Genomic DNA, 22,669 nt, shown 5'->3' with positions numbered 1-22,669 from the left:
ATCGTCCTTCAACCCTTTGTTACCCTTGTGCTCTGACACTTTTTGTGGGTTGGGTGCAGGAACGTAGCGAACGGGTCGATTGTAGCGGTAGTCATGTTGATGGCTACGTACTTTACAGTTATTTCGACCGCGGAGGTTATTGGAAACATGGTTTCGTGGTAGAAACTGTTGTTGTGCGTCATCTCTCGACGCTCCAATACCTGATAATGCACCCTCTAACTGGAGTGAGTGCTCCTGGTTAAACTTCAAAACCGAGTGGTCAGGGCTCTTAGCGTTGCGAGCTTTTGATGCCTCAAAAGCTGTGCTTGCAAGCTCTCTGAGTTGTAAGATAGGCAAGCCAACGTGGGCTGCAGGGCCCAAGTAGGTAATGAAGGTGGGATACATGTTTGACAGGAACATATGTTTGAATGGTAACAGCTCTTCCATTCCTGTTTCCGTGAGTAGGCCAAAGTAAGCTGAACGAAGCCTATGATAGAAAGCTTGTGGGTGTTCGTTCCGAGCTTGTTTGACCGTGTTAGCCAGTGAGCTATCGTGTTTGCGAGTCGCAGAACCACTGAATTCTAATTTCAAAGCTGTGGCAAGTTTAGCGTAGTCATTTAGCACGTGTTGCTGTTGTAGGCGAATGAACATCGTCACGTGTCTATTCGACGTTCGCTTCAACAGGTAAACCCTGTCAGAACCCGTAGCGTTCGGGTAGCCACCCAACGCGTCCTCTATGTCAGCTAGGAACGTCTCAGTATCGTTTGGCTGACCTGGAACGGGGTCAAAGGTGGGGATATTCTTGACGAGTTTGTCAAGGTATTCCGCACCAAGCGGGCGGAGAGGATTGGCCTCATCCTGTGGAGAAATTGGGGCCGACAGGCCAAGAGGAGAAGCCAAGCTTTGGCTTTGTTGGCCAAGAGGCTCCATGTTACTCAGTGCCGAATGGCCAAGAGGAGAAGACTGAGGGACACATGATGGAGGCAATGTCTGAAACCTATCGTCTTCACTCCTTTGAGTACCGGACTCCGGTTGCTTGGATGGGTAGTCATGCTGTAGAGCGTGACCATTCTGGATTTCCTCCAGATGGTACCTAAGGGTGGTCTTCTGCTGCATTGCAGGGTCCACTTGAGCGCTTAGAGTACCAATTTTGGACACGTGAGTGTCACACCTGCTCCTTTCGGTCTCAAACTTATCTGTCATGGTTTGCAGATAGAGGTCTCGAGTACGGAGCGAGAGATTCAGTGATGAGATTTCCTCTGCTTGCTTAGAAATCAATATTTCCATCCTCATCACCTGAGTTCTCTCATCATTCAATTGGTCAGCAACTTCAATAAGTTCTGCTGATTTATCATCCAACTTTGTCACTGTGTTCATTAACTGATCGTCTTTGGTCTGCAGCGCTTTGAGGAGCACCGTGTTATTTTGAGTAACATTCAACAAAACAGCATGCATGTTGTCAAGTTGAGCGCTCCTGTTTGTAGATAACTCTTCAGATTTATCTAGTTTGGCGTGGACATCATCGTATTTAGTTTTAGCTAAATCGAGTTGTTCCTGTAGCCTATGATTTTGTTGAAGAGCTTGTGCTTGTTCATCGTCATAAGTATTTGCAATTACTTTTAATTGTTCCGATTTCAAACGCAGTTCCTCGACTAGCAGAATGTTTTCATTTCCTGCTTTTGTCAATAGTTGCTCAGTTCTCTCCACCTGTGCCCTCATGTTAGCCATGTCTTGCACGTGCTTCAGCTGTGCACTGTGGTATTGGATCGATGCCAACCTTTGATGGCGATACATAAGTGCTAAAGTGGAGAGAACCGTCACAAAGCCTGTGTTTGATGGTTGATTTTGGACAGCGTTCGCAATTTCGGCTGATTTTTCACCAATGGCATAATTAGGGTTGGTATCGCTGCTGAGGTCAGAGATCAATCCTTTTATGGGTGGAGGTTCACTAATTAGTGGAGGAGTGGTGACCACCTCCTTTGGTAGCTTGCACATTATTAGAAAAATTTAGAGGAAAAATATTCCTATTTATTTTCAATGTTTGGGTTTGGAATTCATTGGAAGCTGCAAAGACAAGTTTAATCTATTTATAGATGTTGACGAACCATCAGTACTGTACCAGTAATGTGGAAGTTGGATGTGAATGAATTTGCAAAAGCAAATTGAATGAATTAATCAATGCCAATGATTAATCCTACCTGGGTAGGCTATCTGGGTATTAAACTTGAATTAACCTTAGAGGTTGCTTCATCCAGGTTAATATGAGAAGTTTTAAAAGTGTCTCATTTGATTGGAAGAACATTAAGGTTTGTTCAACAATTTAACTTATTAAATTGAATGAGATGATAATCCATACCATCTCCATTGATTGGATATCATAAGTGTAAACAGTAGATTAAATGTTGGGAACACTTCCCACTATGGTACACTTCTTCCTTGGGCCGAAGCCACATGGGATTCCCGCTGGGGCGGGACTTCTGTCAGTACTGGATTACTGAATGGGTTTTGCAAAAACCAAATTTTACTGATTGATCAATTTTAATGATAAATCAAACCTGTATAGGCTTATTTGGGATTTAAACTTTAATTAACCTGAGAGGTTTATTCATCTAGGTTAATGTGGAAAAAAGATTACAATGTCTCATTTAGAAAACTGATCAATTTGGATAAAAAAATTTTTTTTTAAAGATCCACTTGAGAATGTAAATCTGGCAATTTCACTTATTAGTTCAATTGAATAAGACATCGATATCCGTCTGGATATCATGAGTAACGACTTGAGTGTCACCTGACTAATTATTTGAAGAAAAGTACTGGTGACTCTCATAGGGGAGTCTGCTGGCACACGTTGAAATCAACGGAAGTACCCAGGGCAGGACTTTCGTTCCGCAAGTCGGATGAATTACAATGTGGCACAAACAAAATGGCTGTTTTCCCTTTTGTTAGCTTAGCATCTCGAGCAAGCTAATGCTACTTGATGCCTGAAAAATGCTCACATAGGATTCCCTTGGCAAGGGAAAGGTTTTACTTATAACGTATTATGTTCAAACCCTTTTCGGCGATATTTGACGATGTTTTAACCGGAACTCGCGGTAAACAACAAAATGCACCGTGGTCTCCTCGCATCGAAACGCGAGAGACAGACAGAGAGATACTTATAAACTGGTCAAGCTAATCTCTCCTAAATTTCAATCGGCTGGGTCTTTGTCCTCGCTCAAGAAATTAATAATGACCTAGCCAACACGCGTCTGAAACGCGCGAGGCAGAAATAGCCCAGCGTTTGGCCGAACGCGCTATTTATCAGATAGCTTTATCAGTCCTCCTACAGAACTGTATAGGGTATGCTACCCACTGACTACCTCAGAGCACAACACTGAGGCGATTCTCCAGAGCACACACGCACCAATAATTCCGATCTACAATTCCCATAATGTATATAATCAACTTGGTATATTATGTAATCTGCTTTTCAATTTTATATAGGCTGAATCAAAATGAAAGCTTCATCCTATTTTAGATTCCTCACAGGGGGCACCATATGTCGTGTCTTTGGCTATGCCGGATTAAGTGATACGACATGCTAACTTATAAAATTATTTCTCTGTAATTAATATTACCTGATTAAGCTAATCATGTAAATGTAATTAACTAGAAAGTCGGGGCACCACAGAAGAACGTTTATAGAGCTGTTATCTTCTGAATAAACTCTTAAAATACTTAGTAATATTTTACATCGATAGCAGTCAATCTTATCTTATTTTCAGTCTCATCATGAAAGTTATAAATTCTTGGTTATCTTCACGAACCCTGGCTAACAAGTTGAATCAGCAATACAAAATTGGGTTTAATTATTTATTTACTAAATACCTAACTAATCACACAGAATTACAAATACACAGAATATATATGATGTCATACAGAAAACGTCCTGGTGGACGGAGCCTGTATCATGGCTGGTTACACAAAGGAAAAGGGGGTTGGGCTTGAATGAAAGAGCAGGAAGATTTAGGAACAAAGAAACAGCAGCTATGCTATCGTAAATACATTATCTTATGCATTCTAAATTACCGCCCATTTGGAAAAGGAAAATGCAATAAATATTTACTCTGAGCTGCGCTTCGGTAGATTGGTCGTAGATGCTGGCCGGGTTGGCCAACAGATCTTCCTGTAGTGGAAGAATGTCTCTAGTGGTAATGGATACGTGGTGGTATCTTCGTCTGGTTGTTAGACTGGATCCGTCGTCCGTCCTTTCCTAGCCCACGTTAGCAGCGACTAACTCAACGGCTAGGAAGTATCACTTCTGTAGTGAATAAGCTCAAAGTTCATACCATTCGCCATCAAAGCTCACGCCGAGGTTGGCTTAGTTCTGTCCTTGATATGGTTTAGTTAACATGTGTGTCCTTCTGACACAGGCTGCAGACCTCCCGTACTGGAACACGTGAATGTCTTTTCGTCAAAGACTTATATAGTGGAGAGGGGGGAAGGAGGCGCCCCATCGTTTATAACACCATGTCTCTACAAAGGGTTGGGTCACTGATCGGCAGGGCACTTTCCTTATGAAAACCCAATTCTCTCATTTGGAAGCCAAAATTACATTTAATCTCCTAACAAACAATTTCAATATCAAACATTTCAATTGCATAACAATTCCATGTGACTCTGATAACTAGAGGGTGTATACTTTCTCAGGTAAAGTTTATGTCGTCCTGTCATCAATCATAATGTCTCAGATAACAATGAACTGACATACATACTCATTACGTTATCAAGCATATTTCCAACTGGTTTTATTATCAAAAGATGGTTCCTTTCCCCATGTTTGATGTTCCCAGACTCTCTATATTTAACACAGGCTATTCAAGTCCTTCAGTAGGGTCAGAGAGAGAGGGGAAGGGAGAAGGTATTTATGGGGGGGTCATAAACCTTACCCACAGGCCAACGTCATGACAACACTATCCGAAGGGTAAATAAGGGTTACGAGCATGGCCCATTTCGTGACAATTTTTTTTTTTTATATTCCATTACCGTACTTCGAAGCATGTCAACCGCTGTTTAAAATCAATTTTTATGCCACTTTTCTCGTAAAAAAAGCGATAATATTCCGACCGGCAAAGCCTGTTTACATTCAACGAGAGAGAAAGTAAAAGCATGCTATCCCCTCATGCACGAGCCTCAGTCTAAAGGCCCTTTGATAGAGCACTTGCCAAACGCGCTAGTGTGTTTCAGCCTGGGCCTTGAATTACGTCATTCAGCTTTTTCCCGGGTTCTGAGAGCCTATTGGAGCCGTAGGAAGTGTCACGTTACAGCAAAGATCCTCAGTCTTCAATAAAAAGAGCCAAGATGAACAACAACTTGTCAGACAGGCCACTTCCTGGTCAGAATCTTCTCAGGTTTTTGCCTGCCATATGAGTTCTGTTATACTCACAGACACCATTCAAACAGTTTTAGAAACTTTAGGGTGTTTTCTATCCAAAGCCAATAATTATATGCATATTCTAGTTACTGGGCAGGAGTAGTAACCAGATTAAATCGGGTACGTTTTTTATCCGGCCGTGTAAATACTGCCCCCTATCCCCAACAGGTTAACTTGTTATGGATAGGGGGCAGTATTTTCACGGCCGGATAAAAAACGTACCCGATTTAATCTGATTATTACTCCTGCCCAGAAACTAGAATATGCATATAATTATTAGCTTTGGATAGAAAACACTCCAAAGTTTCTAAAACTGTTTGAATGGTGTCTGTGAGTATAACAGAACTCATTTGGCAGGCCAAAACCTGAGAAGATTCCAAACAGGAAGCGCCATCTCTGACTATTTCTTGGCCTTCTTGATCATCTCTATCCAAAACAGGGGATCTCTGCTGTAACGTGACATTTTCTAACGCTCCCATAGGCTCTCAGAAGGCGCCAGAACGTTGAATGATGACTTTGCAGGCCATGGCTGAAAAACAGTAGCGCATTTGGATAGTGGTCGATCTGAGAACAATGAGACTGGGGGCGCGTGCACGAGACGACTCCATGTTTTTATTTTTTCGTCTTTGAACGAAAACAGGGTTTCCCGGTCGGAATATTATCGCTTTTTTACGAGAAAAATCGCATAAAAATTGATTTTAAACAGCGTTTGACATGCTTCGAAGTATGGTAATGGAATATTTTGACATTTTTTGTCACGAAACGCGCCGGGTGCGTCACCCTTCTTTACCCTTCGGATAGTGTCTTGAACGCACAAACAAAACGCCGCGATTTGGATATAACTATGGATTATTTGGAACCAAACCAACATTTGTTATTGAAGTAGAAGTCCTGGGAGTGCATTCTGACGAAGAACAGCAAAGGTAATCCAATTTTTGTTATAGTAAATCTGAGTTTGGTGAGTACCAAACTTGGTGGGTGTCAAAATAGCTAGCCATGATGGCCGGGCTATCTACTCAGAATATTGCAAAATGTGCTTTCACCGAAAAGCTATTTTAAAATCGGACACCGTGATTGCATAAAGGAGTTCTGTATCTATAATTCTTAAAATAATTAGTTTTTTGTGAACGTTTATCGTGAGTAATTTAGTAAATTCACCGGAAGTGTTCGGTGGGAATGCTAGTTCTGAACGTCACATGCTAATGTAAAAAGCTGGTTTTTGATATAAATATGAACTTGATTGAACAAAACATGCATGTATTGTATAACATAATGTCCTAGGAGTGTCATCTGATGAAGATCATCAAAGGTTAGTGCTGCATTTAGCTGTGGTTTTGTTTTTTGTGACATATGCTAGCTTGAAAAATGGGTGTCTGATTATTTCTGGCTGGATACTCTGCTGACAATCTAATGTTTTGCTTTCGCTGTAAAGCCTTTTTGAAATCAGACAGTGTGGTTAGATAAAGGAGAGTCTTGTCTTTAAAATGGTGTAAAATAGTCATATGTTTGAAAAATGGAAGTTTTTGGATTTTTGAGGAATTTGTAATTCGCGCCACGCCTATCATTGGATATTGGAGCAGGTGTTCCGCTAGCAGAACGTCTAGATTTAACCAAAATATGCCACAAGACCTAGAATTGCCTTGTGTATCCCACAAAAAAGATTCACTGTTATAAGCTAACTTTTTTTGATGAATTTAAGCAAAATTCCCAGGCTTAACTACCCATGGAAAATATTTGAGAAAATGTCAGAAATATACTGGAAGGTTTCCAACCCTACTATTTAATGATGAGAGTGGAGACTGAGACACACTGGTGGATTCAGTAATGAAGCCTCAAGGACACTCCCCACAACAGGAGAGGGACACAAACAACCTGGAGGAAGACCACTAGCTATAAGCCACAGACACACATCAACACATATCATACCATAATCATGTGCAGGGATGAGGTAAAGGGTGTTCTTTGTGTGTATGCCATGATTGTGTATGACAGGCTTTCGCAGGTTGTACATCTTCATAGATTACGTCTAGATTTACATCAAGTATTTCACATACAGTTTGTACCTATATCAGAACTTCCTGACTCATCACACAACCGTAACTGCCACTGGAACCTCAGATGTACAGTTGAAGTCGGGAAAGTTTACATACACTTAGGTTGGAGTCATTTAAAACTCGTTTCTCAACCACTCCACAAATTTCTTGATAAACTATAGTTTTGGCGAGTCGGTTAGGACATCTACTTTGTGTATGACACAAGTAATTTTTCCAACAATTGTTTACAGACAGATTATTTCACTTATAATTCACTGTATCACAATTCCAGTGGGTCAGAAGTTTACATACACTAAGTTGACTGTGCCTTTAAACAGCTTGGAAAATTCCAGAAAATGTCATGGCTTTAGAACCTTCTGATAGGCTAATTGACATCATTTGAGTCAATTGGAGGTGTACCTGTGGATGTATTTCAAGGCCTACCTTCAAACTCAGTGCCTCTTTGCTTGACATCATGGGAAAATCGCAAGAAATCAGCGAAGACCTCAGAAAAACATTTGTAGACCTCCAAGTCTGGTTCATCCTTGGGAGTAATTTCAAAACGCCTGAAGGTACCATGTTCATCTGTACAAACAATAGTACGCAAGTATAAACACCATGGGACCACGCAGCCGTCATACCGCTCAGGAAGGAGACGCGTTCTGTCTCCTGGAGATGAACGTACTTTGGTGCAAAAAGTGCAAATCAATCCCAGAACAACAGCAAAGGACCTTGTGAAGATGGTGGAAGAAATGGGTACAAAAGTATCTATATCCACAGTAAAAACAAATCCTATATCAACATAACCTGAAAGGTCGCTCGTCAAGGAAGAAGCCACTGCTCCAAAACCGCCATAAAAAAGCCAGACTACGGTTTGCAACTGCACATGGGGACAAAGATCGTACTTTTTGGAGAAATGTCCTCTGGTCTGATGAAACAAAAATAGAACTGTTTGGCCATAATGACCATCGTTATGTTTGGAGGAAAAAGGGAGAGGTTTGCAAGCCGAAGAACACCATCTCAACCGTGAAGCACGGGGGTTGCAGCATCATGTTGTGGGGGTGCTTTGCTGCAGAAGGGACTGGTGCACTTCACAAAATAGATGGCATCATGAGGGAGGAAAGTTATGTGGATATATTGAAGCAACATCTCAAGACATCAGTCAGGAAGTCAAAGCTTGGTCGCAAATGGGTCTTCCAAATGGACATTGACTATAAGCATACTTCCAAAGTTGTGGCAAAATGGCTTAAGGACAACAAAGTCAAGGTATTGGAGTGACCATCACAAAGCCCTGACCTCAATCCTATAGATAATGTGTGGGCAGAACTGAAAAAGCGTGTGCGAGCAAGGAGGCCTACAAACCTGATTTAGTTACACCAGCTCTGTCAGGACGAATGGGCCAAAAGTCACCCAATGTATTGTGGGAAGCTTGTGGAAGGCTACCCAAAAAGTTCGACCCAAGTTAAACAATTTAAAGGCAATACTACCAAATACTAATTGAGTGTATGTAAACTTCTGACCCACTGGAATGTGATTAAATAAATTAAAGCTGAAATAAATTATTCTCTTTACTATTATTCTGACATTTCACATTCTTAAAATGAAGTGGTGATCCTAACTGACCTAAAACAGGGATTTTTTACTAGGATTAAATGTCAGGAATTGTGAAAAACTGAGTTTAAATGTATTTGGCTAAGGTGTATGCAAACTTCTGACTTCAACTGTATTTAAACAAGGCTAGATTTCTAACCACAGACCTAGTTCCAGATTGTTTCGCTCGATCACCCACTACTACTGCTATCGGTCATCAGGTAGAAGGTTGGGAGATAATAAGCGGAGCCAGTGTGTCTGTATGGTGTGTGGAGGAAGGACAACAGCTGTCCCAACCATTCAGAGTTGTGCTGCTTATCCCTGGCTGTTCCAATGCCTAATTTCTCTGACATTGTGTGTGAGTAAACAAGGCAGCATGGTGTCCCACACCTGGAGCCCAGCCAAACACCCACCCACTCAGCCGCCCGGGACTACACACTGTCTGTACCCACAGACCAGACCTCAAGTCTGCATCACGTCTCCGGCTGTCTGCCCTGCACCACCCGTCACAATGCCCCGCAGGGAAACAAACCGCTCAGTAGACCCATGAGTACAAGGGGAAATGCTTTCTGTGATTTTGTCTTTGTGTGGAGAGGGAGATGAAAGGAAGAGAGGCAGAGGGGGGAGTGGTGATGTCATTATTTACTGGTACCAGTGGCCTCATGGTGCTCCTGTCAGGTGTGCACACTGCCCCCCTGCCCCCTCCTGTGGTGGTGTTTGTTTTTTGCGTTGAGTGGTTATGCTCCTGTGTGTTCTTTGTGCGAAGCAGGCCCTAAGTAAGTGAGGCGTGTGCTCTGTGGCTTTACAGACGCCACAGTGCAGTGGGCTGCTGGGGGGCCCTTTACCAGGCACCTACCTGGGGAGCGCCTCTGGCACGCTCCCACTCAAAGCCTGGAGCTGCTAATGAGCTACTGTTGTTCACTTTTATGAAATATAATTGCATTATGGTTGGTAAATAAAGCTGCCGTGTGTTGTCACAGCATATGCTACCCTCTGTCAAAACAGGAACAACAAGCTGGAGGGAAAGAGCCCCGCGGGAGCAGCAGGTCCTGCTCTGTGACACTGGAGACCTGATTAATTTTCTCTGCTGTTGATGAGGCGATCCTATTTGTTCTGGGCAGTTATCTAATCTACCCCGGCACGAGTTAGCGTTGTACTGCATGTCTTTATTAATGAGACGCAAAGACTAGCCTACACGTTTTGGAAGAAGAGGCCAGAGGATTTGATGCCTTGTGGATTCAGTGTAATTTATATGTTGCCTCATAAATAGTAGATTTAAAGTTCCCCTTTCTACCACAGTTTGTTCCATGAAACAAAGTGAATCCATGTCATTTATGTCAGTGTAAGCAAATTAATCACACTTAAAAGTCATTGTCCAACTGAATAATCACCCCCTTCCCTACCTTACTCTATGATCGCTTTGTCCCTCCCCTTTGTTCAGGCCATCCGTCTCTCATTGGAACATGCCCTGCCGCCAGAGCCTGCGGAGGAGGGAGGAGAGCCAATTAGCAAGCTGCGTATACGAACTCCCAGTGGTGAGTTTCTGGTGCGACGCTTCCTGGGCAGCACCAAGCTGCAGATCCTCTTTGACTTTGTGGCCTCCAAGGGCTACCCCTGGGATGACTTCAAACTGCTCACTACCTTCCCCCGCAGAAACGTGAGTATTAACATTTTTAGTCTTATCCAAAGCGACTTATAGTAGTGGAATGCATACATTTTCATACTTTTTTTGTACTGGTCCCCCGGTGGGAATCGTTCTCACAACCCTGGCATTGCAAGCGCCATGCTCTACCAACTGAGCCACACGGGACCACAGTGTGTTTCTATTAGGAATGTAGCAATTCACCGATGAGCATTGGTCCCCAATACATATATTTAAGATACAAGTGCATCGAGCCACAAACCAATTGAAATGTAGCATGCGTCGATCAGAAAATATTTTATTTTATATTATCTTCTTTCTAACTTCCAAAAAATGAACTCCTCTATTGTGACAACTGATGCATCCTCTCCTTTAGTGTGGAACTGCATGTAGGCTTAACTGTGTTGACAGTCATTGATCTACAAGTCATTTTGCATGCAGAACAACTCCAGGCAATGTCAGTAGCCTAGTCAAACTGAGCACTGTGGCCAGCTTCGCGCACTGACCAACGCGAGGTAGGCGGCCTGTTCCTGATCTTGCTCATCTGCGCGGCACATTCAGCATTCAAATGCAAAAATGGCTTGCGTGATATTAGGCTTTATTAGTTGAGTAACAACCGAGCAAATTACATAGGTTATCTATGGGCTGTTGAAAAGCGTGTTTTACGGGAATAAAAGTAAGATACTGGAGACAAAAAACAGGCTCCATTGCACAATCTGATGGTGGTAGAAGCCTGGTCTCCCTAATAATAATTATTATTAGGTGGGTGCTTACATTTGTCCTATTTCACACATTAGTGTGTATTATACACGTGTGAATTGGACATGTTCTTTTTTTGCATATCCCACTCTCCCTGAGACACCCTCGGAGAGTGGGGCCAGGGATCAGCCATTATTGACGGCGACCTTGGAGCAATTAGGCTTAAGTGCCTTGCTGAATGGTACATTGACTGATTTTTCACCTAGTCGGCTCGGGGATTCGAACCAGCGACCTATTGGTTACTGGCCCAACGCTATTATGGCTCAACTCAGGTGCCTACATAGTACATATCCCATAGACCTACACGGATTATACACAACATTAACACCTGTTCTGTCCATGACCTAGACTGACCAGGTGAATCCAGATGAAAGCTATGATCCCTTATTGATGTCACCTGTTAAATCCACTACAATCAGTGTAGATGAAGGGGGAGGAGATTTTTAGGCAATTGAGACATGGATTGTGTACGTGTGCCATTCAGAGGGTCAATGGGCAAAACAAAAGATTGAAGTTATTTTGGACAGGTATGATAGTAGGTGCCAGGCTCACCAGTTTGTGTCAAGAACTGCAGTGCTGCTGGGTTTTTCAAGCTCCGTTTCCCATGTGTATCAAGAATAGTCCACCACTCAAAGGACATCAACCAACTTGACACAACTGTGGGAAGCATTGGAGTTGACATATGGAAATGTTTTGACACATAGTCATGCCCCAACAAATTGAGGCTGTTCTGAGAGCGAAAGGGGGGGGTTGTGCGCAACTTAATATTAGGAAGGTGTTCCTATTATTTGGTATACTCAGTGCACAATCATTTACACACACCAAACACAGAAGTCAGCTCAGACAGATCAAGCTCAGAGGCCCAGGTCATGAGCTCGATCAGCAGCAACAAATGTTAGTGCATCGGATTGCATTGAACCGAATCGCATCGATTTGTTCTCTAATCGCACCAAATCATTTCTAACTAAAACTTATCGTTCCTGTATCGTATTGGAGCCTGTGTAATTAGATATGTATCGAATTGTCTTGAACGCATACCTACTTTAAACAAGGTGGAACCAAAGTGTAACTAATGACCATTATTTAACTCTACAGTATGTTTATCTTTATTTGCTCAGTACCTCTGGTTGGCTAACTACAGGTACTAAGCAGTGATCAACACAGCAGCCTGTAATGTAACATCTCTGCAGGAGAAGTCCACAGTCATAATTGGCTCACCCCTGCATATGGCTCCAGTTTGTTGCTCATCTCAATCCCCAGTGTCCAGAGAGTGTGACTGTTCAGATAGTTAGAGGATTTCTGTATAATTAAAAGCCATGGTGGGCTAATGAGAAATGTGTTTTTTCATGTGCTAGCGTGAGTGTGTGTGACTTCTATCCACAAGTGCATTTATAATGTGTTGAATATTAATTAGCCAGTACGTATACACAGAAGAGCGCTGGCTACTTAGGATACAGTCAACAGTATTCTCCTCGGTTGGTTCCTCTGCAGCCGCGGTGCACGGTGCCGCACCGACTGGAGTTCTCCTCCCAGTAATTAGAGCTGTTGGCCACGCTCTGCTCTGTGCTGTGGCAGGTAGCTAATGAGCACCATTTTAACTACCTGCTTAATTGGAGTGGTGGAAACAAAATGGGATTTCCATTAATCAAGGGGAGTGTGTGTGTGTGCAGGCCTGCCCAGACAGCCTGCCATCCCGGTCTGTAGGGAACATGGGGGTACAAACACTTCACTCTAGCTAACTCACACCGCACACACACACTTATACACATGCGCACACTAGACACATACAGTACACAAAGATTGACGCACATACAAATGCTCACACACTCAGGTGGGCACACATGCCTTCATCTATTGAAGCATATCCATGCCTTATTCACATCTTCTTAAATACACTTTAAAATCCATGTGTTTTAGGCCAAGATAAAAATGTCTTAATCTCCAATGAAGTTCCAGTAGAGACGTGGTGCAGAGGACAGGAGAAAGAGAGAACAGAGTTTATGGTATGTCCCAAATGGTACCCTGTTCTCTATATCGTGCACTACCCTGTAGGCCCTGGTCAAAAGTAGTGCACTACCCTGTAGGCCCTGGTCAAAAGTCCTGCACAACCCTGTGGGCCCTGGTCAAAAGTACTGCACTATATAGAAAACAGGGTGCCATTGTGGACATCGCCAAGCAGTGTGTGCCAGTGTGTTTGTGCATCTGAACAGTGCCCAGTCCGTCTAATCCTGCAGCTCTCCTCTCTAATTAAAAGGAGCCTCAATCTCCTCCAGACGCTTCCACTGTTGCTCTGCTCGGATTAGCGGATGTACCACTATTGCATTTGTAATACACCGCAAATGTTTAAACTTCTTCTCTCCTTTCTTCCCCTGCATGACAACTCAAGATAATTGCCAGCAGTAAGAAAGCAATTAAGTGGAAGATGATTAAACAGAAATAAAATAAAATGCATCGCTGACTTTATACTTTTGTTTATTTGGCTGCTTGTTAGTTATTGGAGGAAGTTACATGTTTTGCTCTTTGCGTCAACATGCCTCTTCACACTCACCAGAACCAGTATGTACTGTGTATGTGGTCTAGATACTTAGTTGTTCCAGTCGTGAGTTAACTTAGCTCAGTCTAGGTTTTAGACCCCCAAACATTGTCTTCACAGGATATTTTTCTTCACGTTGTGATACTGTACTTTGTGCTGAGTTTAACCTTACCCTAATTGATGTTCCAGGTTTCTGAAAATGAAATGTTTGAACAGTACCAATGTGTAGAATGATTTAAACAAAACTCTAGATTTAGGAAAAATAAACAGTGCTATGAAATGATCCTCGTGTCCAACTGAACTAGACATCACATCTGCACAACTTGGTTCATTTCAAGTCTGAAACAGTGAAACGCACAGGAAGAACAATTGCAGTTTATTGATATAGTCCCAAAATTCATACTCCTTCCCCAAAAGTCTTTCCACAATATCCTCTCCCGCCTGTATGACTGCATGTGGGATATAGCTCCGTGTAGGTTATAGCTCTGATTCCAGACGCTCTTATCCAGAACAACTTACAGGAGCAATTAGGGTTTAGTGCCTTGCTCAAGGACACATCGACAGATTTTTCACCTAGTCAGCTTGGGGATTTGAACCAGCGACCTTTCGGTTTCTGAATCAATGCTCTTAACCGCTAGGCTAGCTGCCCCCCACAGTCCTGTACATGCATACTGTACTCAGTCTCACACTTTATGCACTGTGTGTGTGGGACTGGTGTTTGTGTTGGCTCTGCTCTAGACAGCATATAGGGGACTTCTGAGAGCAGATTGCTTCCCTGTTCCAGAGAAGTTAAAAGCTCAGGGCCTGTTCCCCTGGGGAACGGCAGCCCCCCTTTTCACCCTCCTCCCCCTCTCCAGGCCGGGCGGCGGCCCACTTTGAAGTGTGTTGTTCACGCCCTGGCTCTACGTGTTGTCATCGTTCCTGGAAGCACATAATGATCTCCCACTGCTTTTGTAATTGGCCAAATAAACACTTGACAACACAAGTTTAAAACAGACAAGCTATATGGTTTGAATTAACATAGAACCTAAATGGCTTCATAAATAAATGTTATTTCAGCTGCACGTTTGATTATGTTGGAAACTGACATCTTGAGACGGGTGTTTATTTTTTCACTCGCCTCAAGTTATCAAATGTTTTATTCATACTAATGAAGTGATTTGCAATATTTATTTTTACTTCAACTTAAGTGTTAATTATGTTAAGCACGATAATCATAACACTGAAGACAATGACATGGAGTTAATACATTATTTTGAGATGTGATAGCAGATTCTCAAACAGATATAAAGAAATGTTCCTACTAGTTTTTCACTAGCGCTTGGAAGTAAAGATCCAACATTATCTCAAATAAAATCTAGAAATTCTACTTAGTGGGGGGGTGGAACAGCTGATGGTAGGCATAACATTTCTTGTGCATTATTTTCTTGATACAACCCACATTGACGTTCACACACTGAAACCTCCGTAGTCCTTGGGTAACTTGCATAAGTAGTGTACGTGAATGAGCCTATTTTAGACCAGCATTTGCCATTTAGTTTTAATTTGATGGAAAACAGTTTTATATCTTCAGAGGAATTAGACTATTTTGTCAGTAGTAGTGTGTCTCTCAAGGAAGGTGGCATCTTGTTCTGCTCTGTTTGTTTGGCCACTGTGTGAGGCCTGTCAGGATGAGTGTGATAGGGTTAGATGATTATCCACCAACATTGTCAAGCACTTGAGAAAACACCGCTGCTACGGATTAAACCGGAACCTTCAAAACACTTAAAATGGCCCTCCACAGACTGATGCTAGACTTTCATGGTGTGTGCCAGACATCTAGTTGGTTTATCTACTACACTAAAATGTAATTACAAGTCATACAGTACAGTTTAAATGCTTGTGTATTGCCTTTATCATAGAGCTGTTCGTTGATAAGATTGCTTTGTTGGCCATATCATGAATAATGTAGGCCTGTGTATGTTTGTGTGTCAGGCTCTGCCCGGCTGCTGTATGTGTCAGTCAGGGGAGAAGAGAATTCATCGGATATAGGGAGAGCCAGACAGTGAAAATATAGAGAGGGTATCGCGACGCAGAGTGGAGAGAAAAACAACAGCTTTGTTTGTTGACAGATGCCTCAATGCTTATGGTCTCTTAATTGGATAACAATGTAAACAATCACTGATGGCGCTTTGTCTCCTGTGTCAGTGTGGCATCTTGTTTCTCTACTTTCTTTTTAGTCAGATGCTCTCCCCTCCCCCCGTCAACACACGCACAGCCGCACCTGCTCCTCCCTAAACCCTAATTTACTCATACCTGATGCTGTGGTGTCATAACAGCCTGTCAGGTTCATTAGCATAGCTGGCATTTGTGAAATACTGAGCAAAAGGTGGGGAAGAAAGGTGTTCAGTTCACCCGTTGGGACGTAATCTGTTAGCAGCACACCATCTTGCTTTCCCCTGGCTGCGGTGTGTTGTGTAGGTTGGCGTGACACCCCTCCCTGTGCTGCCTTATGAGCTCAGGTCATGCTGGGGAGCGAGGAGCCCTAATGACAGGAGAAATTAGTATGAGAACGTGATGTCAAAGAGCCTCCATTGGTGTGACATTTCCCTTTTCCTCTGGGAATAGCTGTGTTTGCTGATGAATTCTTCCTCCTCTTTGACCTCCCGGCATCATACCGTTGAAATTATGTAGCTCTGTTGAAGGTTAGGTTTTGATGATTCAATGATCATTGGGAATATGACTCATTATTTATATTGATGGAAGATTAGTTTATTACCATGTGTGTGGTAGAACAGAAGAACATGAGATGTCATATCAGGGAGTAGGATCAGCCTGTTGGCGGCATAACAGGCACAATGCATCCAAATTCAACAGCAAACCGGGCAGGACAACTGACAACTGCAGGGATTACTTCCCCAGCCAGAGCAGAGATTGAGAGGGACAGATCTGTCAGGATAGTTAAAGAGAAAACTCTGACTCCATGGTGAAAGGAGAGGTGAGGTGGGTGTTTAACTTGGTTTCAGCCTCAAAGGTCTTCCAGCCATCACATCATCCAGCACTGTTTCTCCACCTAATGTCGTTGTGAGGATGGTCTCATCAGTGTGAGGTGAACTCGGACCTTCTTGCGCTGGTCGTCTGATGCCTGCTTGTTAATTACCACCCCAGTGATCATAATAGGCAGTCTAATCAGAGGCTGTCACCACAGGCAACAGATAAGCCCTGCCCTGGCCTGGCCCCCACGTCACAGTAGACAGAGGGCCCAGGTGTGGGGAAGGGGATGACGGGGGCCTATGTAACAGGAGACTCACGGTGATTAACCCTCATAAGCTAGCAGGCTGGGTTGTCTCGTGTTAAACAGCATAGGTTACCCGTGTGTCAACATGGCTGACGAAATTAGCTGCATTATGGGTGGCAATGCATTATTACCATCTTGCTCTGCCTATGCCCTCAACCTGAATGATGAATATTTTGACACTTATTGATACTGTATGTCTTTTTTAATATTAGCATCTACCTTATCTTTTTGTTTGGTCATTCATTCAGTAGGTAAAGGTGGTTAGTTTATGGTCGTAACACACATCGTTCAAGGCAGGTCCTTGTAGAAACCACAGCCGTTTAGTTTGGATGGAAGCCTTAGAAAAACAGAAAAACAGAAATGATCAATCTCTCTGGGAAACGCAACGCTGGCCACCAACAGAGATGATCAGATTACTGCCTCACCGTCAACAGCTTTTCCACTTGATGATGTAGCTTAGAGACATACCCCAAGCAGAGGCCAAGTTAACACCTTTCCAGTACATCTGTTTGCATGGGGTACTTTGGTACATTCACATTTGTGTACATGTCCCAAGGTACACAAAAGTGTTCAATCATATAAAGATTAAGAATTGGACTAGTTGATCGTTTGTACTTTTTACCAGGCACATTGCAACTTAATACTTTCCATTAGAGGTCGACTGATTATGATTTCTCAATGCCGATACCGATTATTGGAGGCCCAAAAAAAAGCCAATACCGATTAATCGGGCGAATAATTATTATTATTTTTTTATTTTTTTTTGTAATAATGACAATTGCAACAATACTGAATGAACACTTATTTTAACTTAACATAATACATCAATCAAATCAATTTAGCCTCAAATAAATTATGAAACATGTTCAATTTGGTTTAATTAATGCAAAAACAAAGTGTTAGAGAAGAAAGTAAAAGTGCAATATGTGCCATGTAAAAAAGCTAACGTTTAAGTTCCTTGCTCAGAACATGAGAAAGCTGGTGGTTCATTTAACATGAGTCATCAATATTCCCAGGTAAGAAGTTTTAGGTTGTAGTTATTATAGGAATTATTGGACTGTTTCTCTCTATACCATTTGTATTTCATATACCTTTGACTATTGGATGTTCTTATAGGCACTTTAGTATTGTCAGTGTAACAGTATAGCTTCCGTCCCTCTCCTCGCCCCTACCTGGGCTCGAACCAGGAACACATCGACAACAGCCACCCTCGAAGCATCGTTACCCATCGCTCCACAAAAGCCGTGGCCCTTGCAGAGCAAGGGGAACAACTACGCCAAGTCTCAGAGCGAGTGACGTTTGAAACGCTATTAGCGTGCACCCCGCTAACTAGCTAGCCATTTCACATCGGTTACACCAGCTTAATCTTGGGAGTTGATAGGCTTGAAGTCATAAACAGCGCAATGCTTGAAGCATTGCGAAGAACTGCTAGCAAACGCACAAAAGTGCTGTTTGAATGAATGCCTACGAGCCTGCTGCTGCCTACCATCGCTCAGTCAGACTGCTCTATCAAATCATAGACTTAATTATAACATAATAACACACAGAAATACGAGCCTTTGGTCATTAATATGGTCGAATTCAGAAACTATCATTTCAAAAACAAAACGTTTATTCTTTCAGTGAAATACGGAACCGTTCCGTATTTTATCTAACGGGTGGCATCCCTAAGTCTAAATATTGCTGTTACATTGTACAACCTTCAATGTTATGTCATAATTCTGTACAATTCTGGCAAATTAATTACGGTCTTTGTTAGGATTAAATGGACTTCACACAGTTCGCAACGAGCCAGGCGGCCCAAACTGCTGCATATACCCTGACTGCTTGCACGGAACGCAATAGAAGTGACACCATTTCCCTAATCATATGAAATTCATGTTAGCAGGCAATATTAACTAAATATGCAGATTTAAAAAATATATACTTGTGAATTGATTTTAAAGAAAGGCATTGGTGTTTATGGTTAGGTTTGGTGCAACGACTGTGCTAAATCATCACCCGTTTGGCGAAGTTGGCTGTGATTCGATGAGAAATTAACAGGCACCGCAGGACACGCTAGATAAATTAGTAATATCATCAACCATGCGTAGTTAACTAGTGATTGTGAAGCTTGATTGATTGATTTTTATAAGTTTAATGCTAGCTAGCAACTTACCTTGGCTTCTTGCTGCCCTCGCGTAACAGGTAGTCAGCCTGCCACGCAGGCTCCTCGTGGAGTGCAATGTAAGGCAGGTGGTTAGAGCGTTGGACTAGTAACCGGAAAGTTGCAAAAACAAATCCCCGAACTGACAAGGTAAAAATCTGACGTTCTGCCCCTGAACAAGGCAGTTAACCCACTGTTACTAGGCCGTCATTGGAAATAAGAATGTGTTCTTAACTGACTTGCCTAGTTAAATAAAGGTGGAAAAAAAAATAATAATAATAATTTGAAATTGGCCCTAGTTAATCGGCCATTCCAATTTATCGGTTGACCTCTACTTTCCATGTATGCACATGTGGTTAAATGTCACTTCCAACTGGAACTAGAACAAGGACTTGTGTAATGACTGTCATGTATCCTGTATGAATGTGTCCTCTTCTCATGCTTCTCTTGTTCTCTTTCTTTGCAGATCACCCAGCTAGACCCAGCCTCGTCTTTACTGGAGGCCAAGCTTTTCCCGCAGGAGACCCTGTTCCTGGAAGCTAAAGAGTAGGACAGCCTGGTCATGTGGTGGTGGGACTGGCTGGAAGAGTAGTGAAGAGTTCTAGCATGGTTTTAGTGGGTCTACAGAGACAGACCACCCTCTCACATGGAGGTGAACTCTCAAACACACACAATACACAACATATACAGTACACTATTCACACTCACAAAACCCCCGCGTAAGCGTCCCTGCTCTCGGCCTGTGCATCGTACATGAATGCCTAGTGTACACGTATGCACAGAGAAGCTACCACAAGCACACAGCCAAACACACTCGCCCCTCACTTAATTGCAGTGTCATGGTTTTCTCTGTCCACACTTACAGTATGATAAAGGATATTAATAAGAAACTTTTGAGTAGAAGAACAGCATCACGGACAAGGACTTCCCACTACAGTACGGCTGCTTTTTTTTTTTTTGTCATGTTTTGTTTGAATAAGATAAGCAAGGAGACATTTCCTGGAGAACGCTGGACTATCTAATCTCCACCTGCAATTGGTCGTACCCCAATTGCTCCCTCCTGCTCCTTCATGCACCCAACCAGGAATGGACCCCTTCCTACCCCCTTCCCACCCGCAGCCAGAGAGGCTCAATGTTCCTGATCTGCACCCCTCCCGCTCTGCTCCGACCAGTCTGGTTTTAATTTCAAAATGCTCCATAACCAACTGTTACTACTTTATTTTTCTTGTTCCTTTTTAAGTTTGATGCTGTATTAGTTTTAGTTTGATATACATTATATAAAATATATATGAACATGCATCCGTCTGAGCCAGCACTCTCTTGAAACGCGCGCGCACACACACATACACGTCATATGAATTTTGTATTATTGTGGCCTTTTGTGATTTTTTTTATTTTGATTTTTTTTCTAATTTAAGTGGTATCGTTAATACAGATTTGACCGTGAGTGTTTTGAGCTGTAGTGGAGAGATTGGTAGGCTATTCATTTTGTAAATCTGACTTGGAACATTTAGTATTTTAAGTGGCTATTAGGTTTTATTTAAATTTGGTTTATTCCTTAATTGTCACCTTCTGAGTCATTATTTCAGGGTTTCTGTCATTGAAACCTCAGCAAACTTTCTACAAAACATTAAAGCTATTATATTATTTAAACCTTTTATTGTCTATTTGGCCAGTAGGCTATGGGCTGTCCTAGTATGAAGGATCTGAATAGGAGTTTTTGTGTTTGACTCTGAAGTGTGTACGTCAGCATGCTGAACTCAGCAAGCCAGGCATGGGGAAAATACACCACATCTGGTCAGCGATTGGCTCTCTGGAGTAGCTGTGAAGACTACATGTCTCTATGCAAGCTGAGTTTGCTTTAGACATTTGAGACATTTTTAAAAGCAATTCATTTGGATGAACTTCAGTGTACTGAGTGACTGAATTCCTGATGGACAACCAGTTCTATTATCTAATATAAAACATATTATGTGACTAGTGATGGGTATCAGTGTATGATCATGCGTCAGTATTTGCTTTTCAGTAACAATATACACTATACATACAAAAGTATGTGGACTTCATAGGAACAGCAGTTGAAGTCGGAAGTTTACATACACTTAGGTTGGAGTCATTACAACTAGTTTTTCAACCACTCCACACATTTCTTGTTGACAAACTATAGTTTTGGCAAGTCGGTCTGGACATGTACTTTGTGCATGACACAAGTACATTTTCCAACAATTGTTTGGATGATTTCACTTTTATAGTTCACTGTGTCACAATTCCAGTGGGTCAGAAGTTTACATACACTAAGTTGACTGTGCCTTTAAACAGCTTGGAAAATTCCAGAAAATTATGTCATGGCTTTAGAAGCATCTGATAGGCTAATTGACATCATTTGAGTCATTGGCAGTAGAATGTCCTTGCTCAGTGACTTTCAACTTGGCATCATCATAGGATGCCACCTTTCCAACAAGTCATTTGGTCAAATTTCTGCCCTGCTAGAGCTGCCCCGATCAACTGTAAGTGCTGTTATTGTGAGGTGGGAAGGTCTAGGCGCAACAATGGCTCAGCCACGAAGTGGTAGGCCACACAAGCTCAAAGAATGTGACCGCCGAGTGCTGAAGCGTGTAGCGTGTAAAAATTGTCTGTCCTCAGTTGCAACAGTCACTACCAAGTTCCAAAGTGCCTCTGGAAGCAACGTCAGCACAAGAACTGTTCGTCGGGAGCTTCACGAAATGGGTTTCCATGGCCGAGCAGCCGCACACAAGCCTAAGATCACCATGCGCAATGCCAGGCGTCGGCTGGAGTGGTGTAAAGCTCGCCGCCATTGGACTCTGAAGCAGTGGAAACTTGTTTTTCTGGAGTGATGAATCACGCTTCACCATCTGATAGTCCGACGGACGAGTCTGTGTTTGGCGGATGCCAGGAGAACGCTACCTTGCCCGAATGCATAGTGACAACTAAAGTTTAGTGGAGGAGGAATAATGGTCTGGGGATGTTTTTCATGGTTCGGGCTAGGCCCCTTAGTTCCAGTGAAGGGAATTCTTCAGCATACAATGACATTTTAGACGATTATGTGCTTCCAACTTTGTGGCAACAGTTTTGGGAAGTCCCTTTCCTGTTTCAGCATGACAATACCACCTTGCACAAAGTGAGGTCCATACAGAAATGGTTTGTCGAGATCTATGTGGAAGGACTAGACTGCACAGAGCCCTGACCTCCTTTGAGATGAATTGGAATGCTGACTGTGAGCCAGGCTTAATCGCCCAACATCAGTGCCCGACCTCACGAATGCTCTTGTGGCCAATA

The 22,669-nt window shown here is 42.6% G+C and overlaps 1 protein-coding gene across 1 annotated transcript in view; it reads left to right on the top strand.

The window, feature by feature from the left end:
• Positions 1-21,025, top strand: part of faf1 (Fas (TNFRSF6) associated factor 1) — a 100,373-nt gene extending 79,348 nt beyond the window's left edge. The window contains exons 18-19 of the mRNA XM_029707252.1: positions 10,457-10,672; positions 19,839-21,025. Coding sequence (XP_029563112.1) covers positions 10,457-10,672; positions 19,839-19,922 — 300 coding nt within the window. The 3' untranslated portion in view covers positions 19,923-21,025. The remainder of the gene's footprint in view (positions 1-10,456; positions 10,673-19,838) is intronic.
• Positions 21,026-22,669: the final 1,644 nt, after the last annotated feature.

Source organism: Salmo trutta, chromosome 22 (assembly GCF_901001165.1).
Source record: "Salmo trutta chromosome 22, fSalTru1.1, whole genome shotgun sequence".
Taxonomy (NCBI): domain Eukaryota; kingdom Metazoa; phylum Chordata; class Actinopteri; order Salmoniformes; family Salmonidae; genus Salmo; species Salmo trutta.
This window is presented reverse-complemented; position numbering and strand designations above follow the sequence as displayed.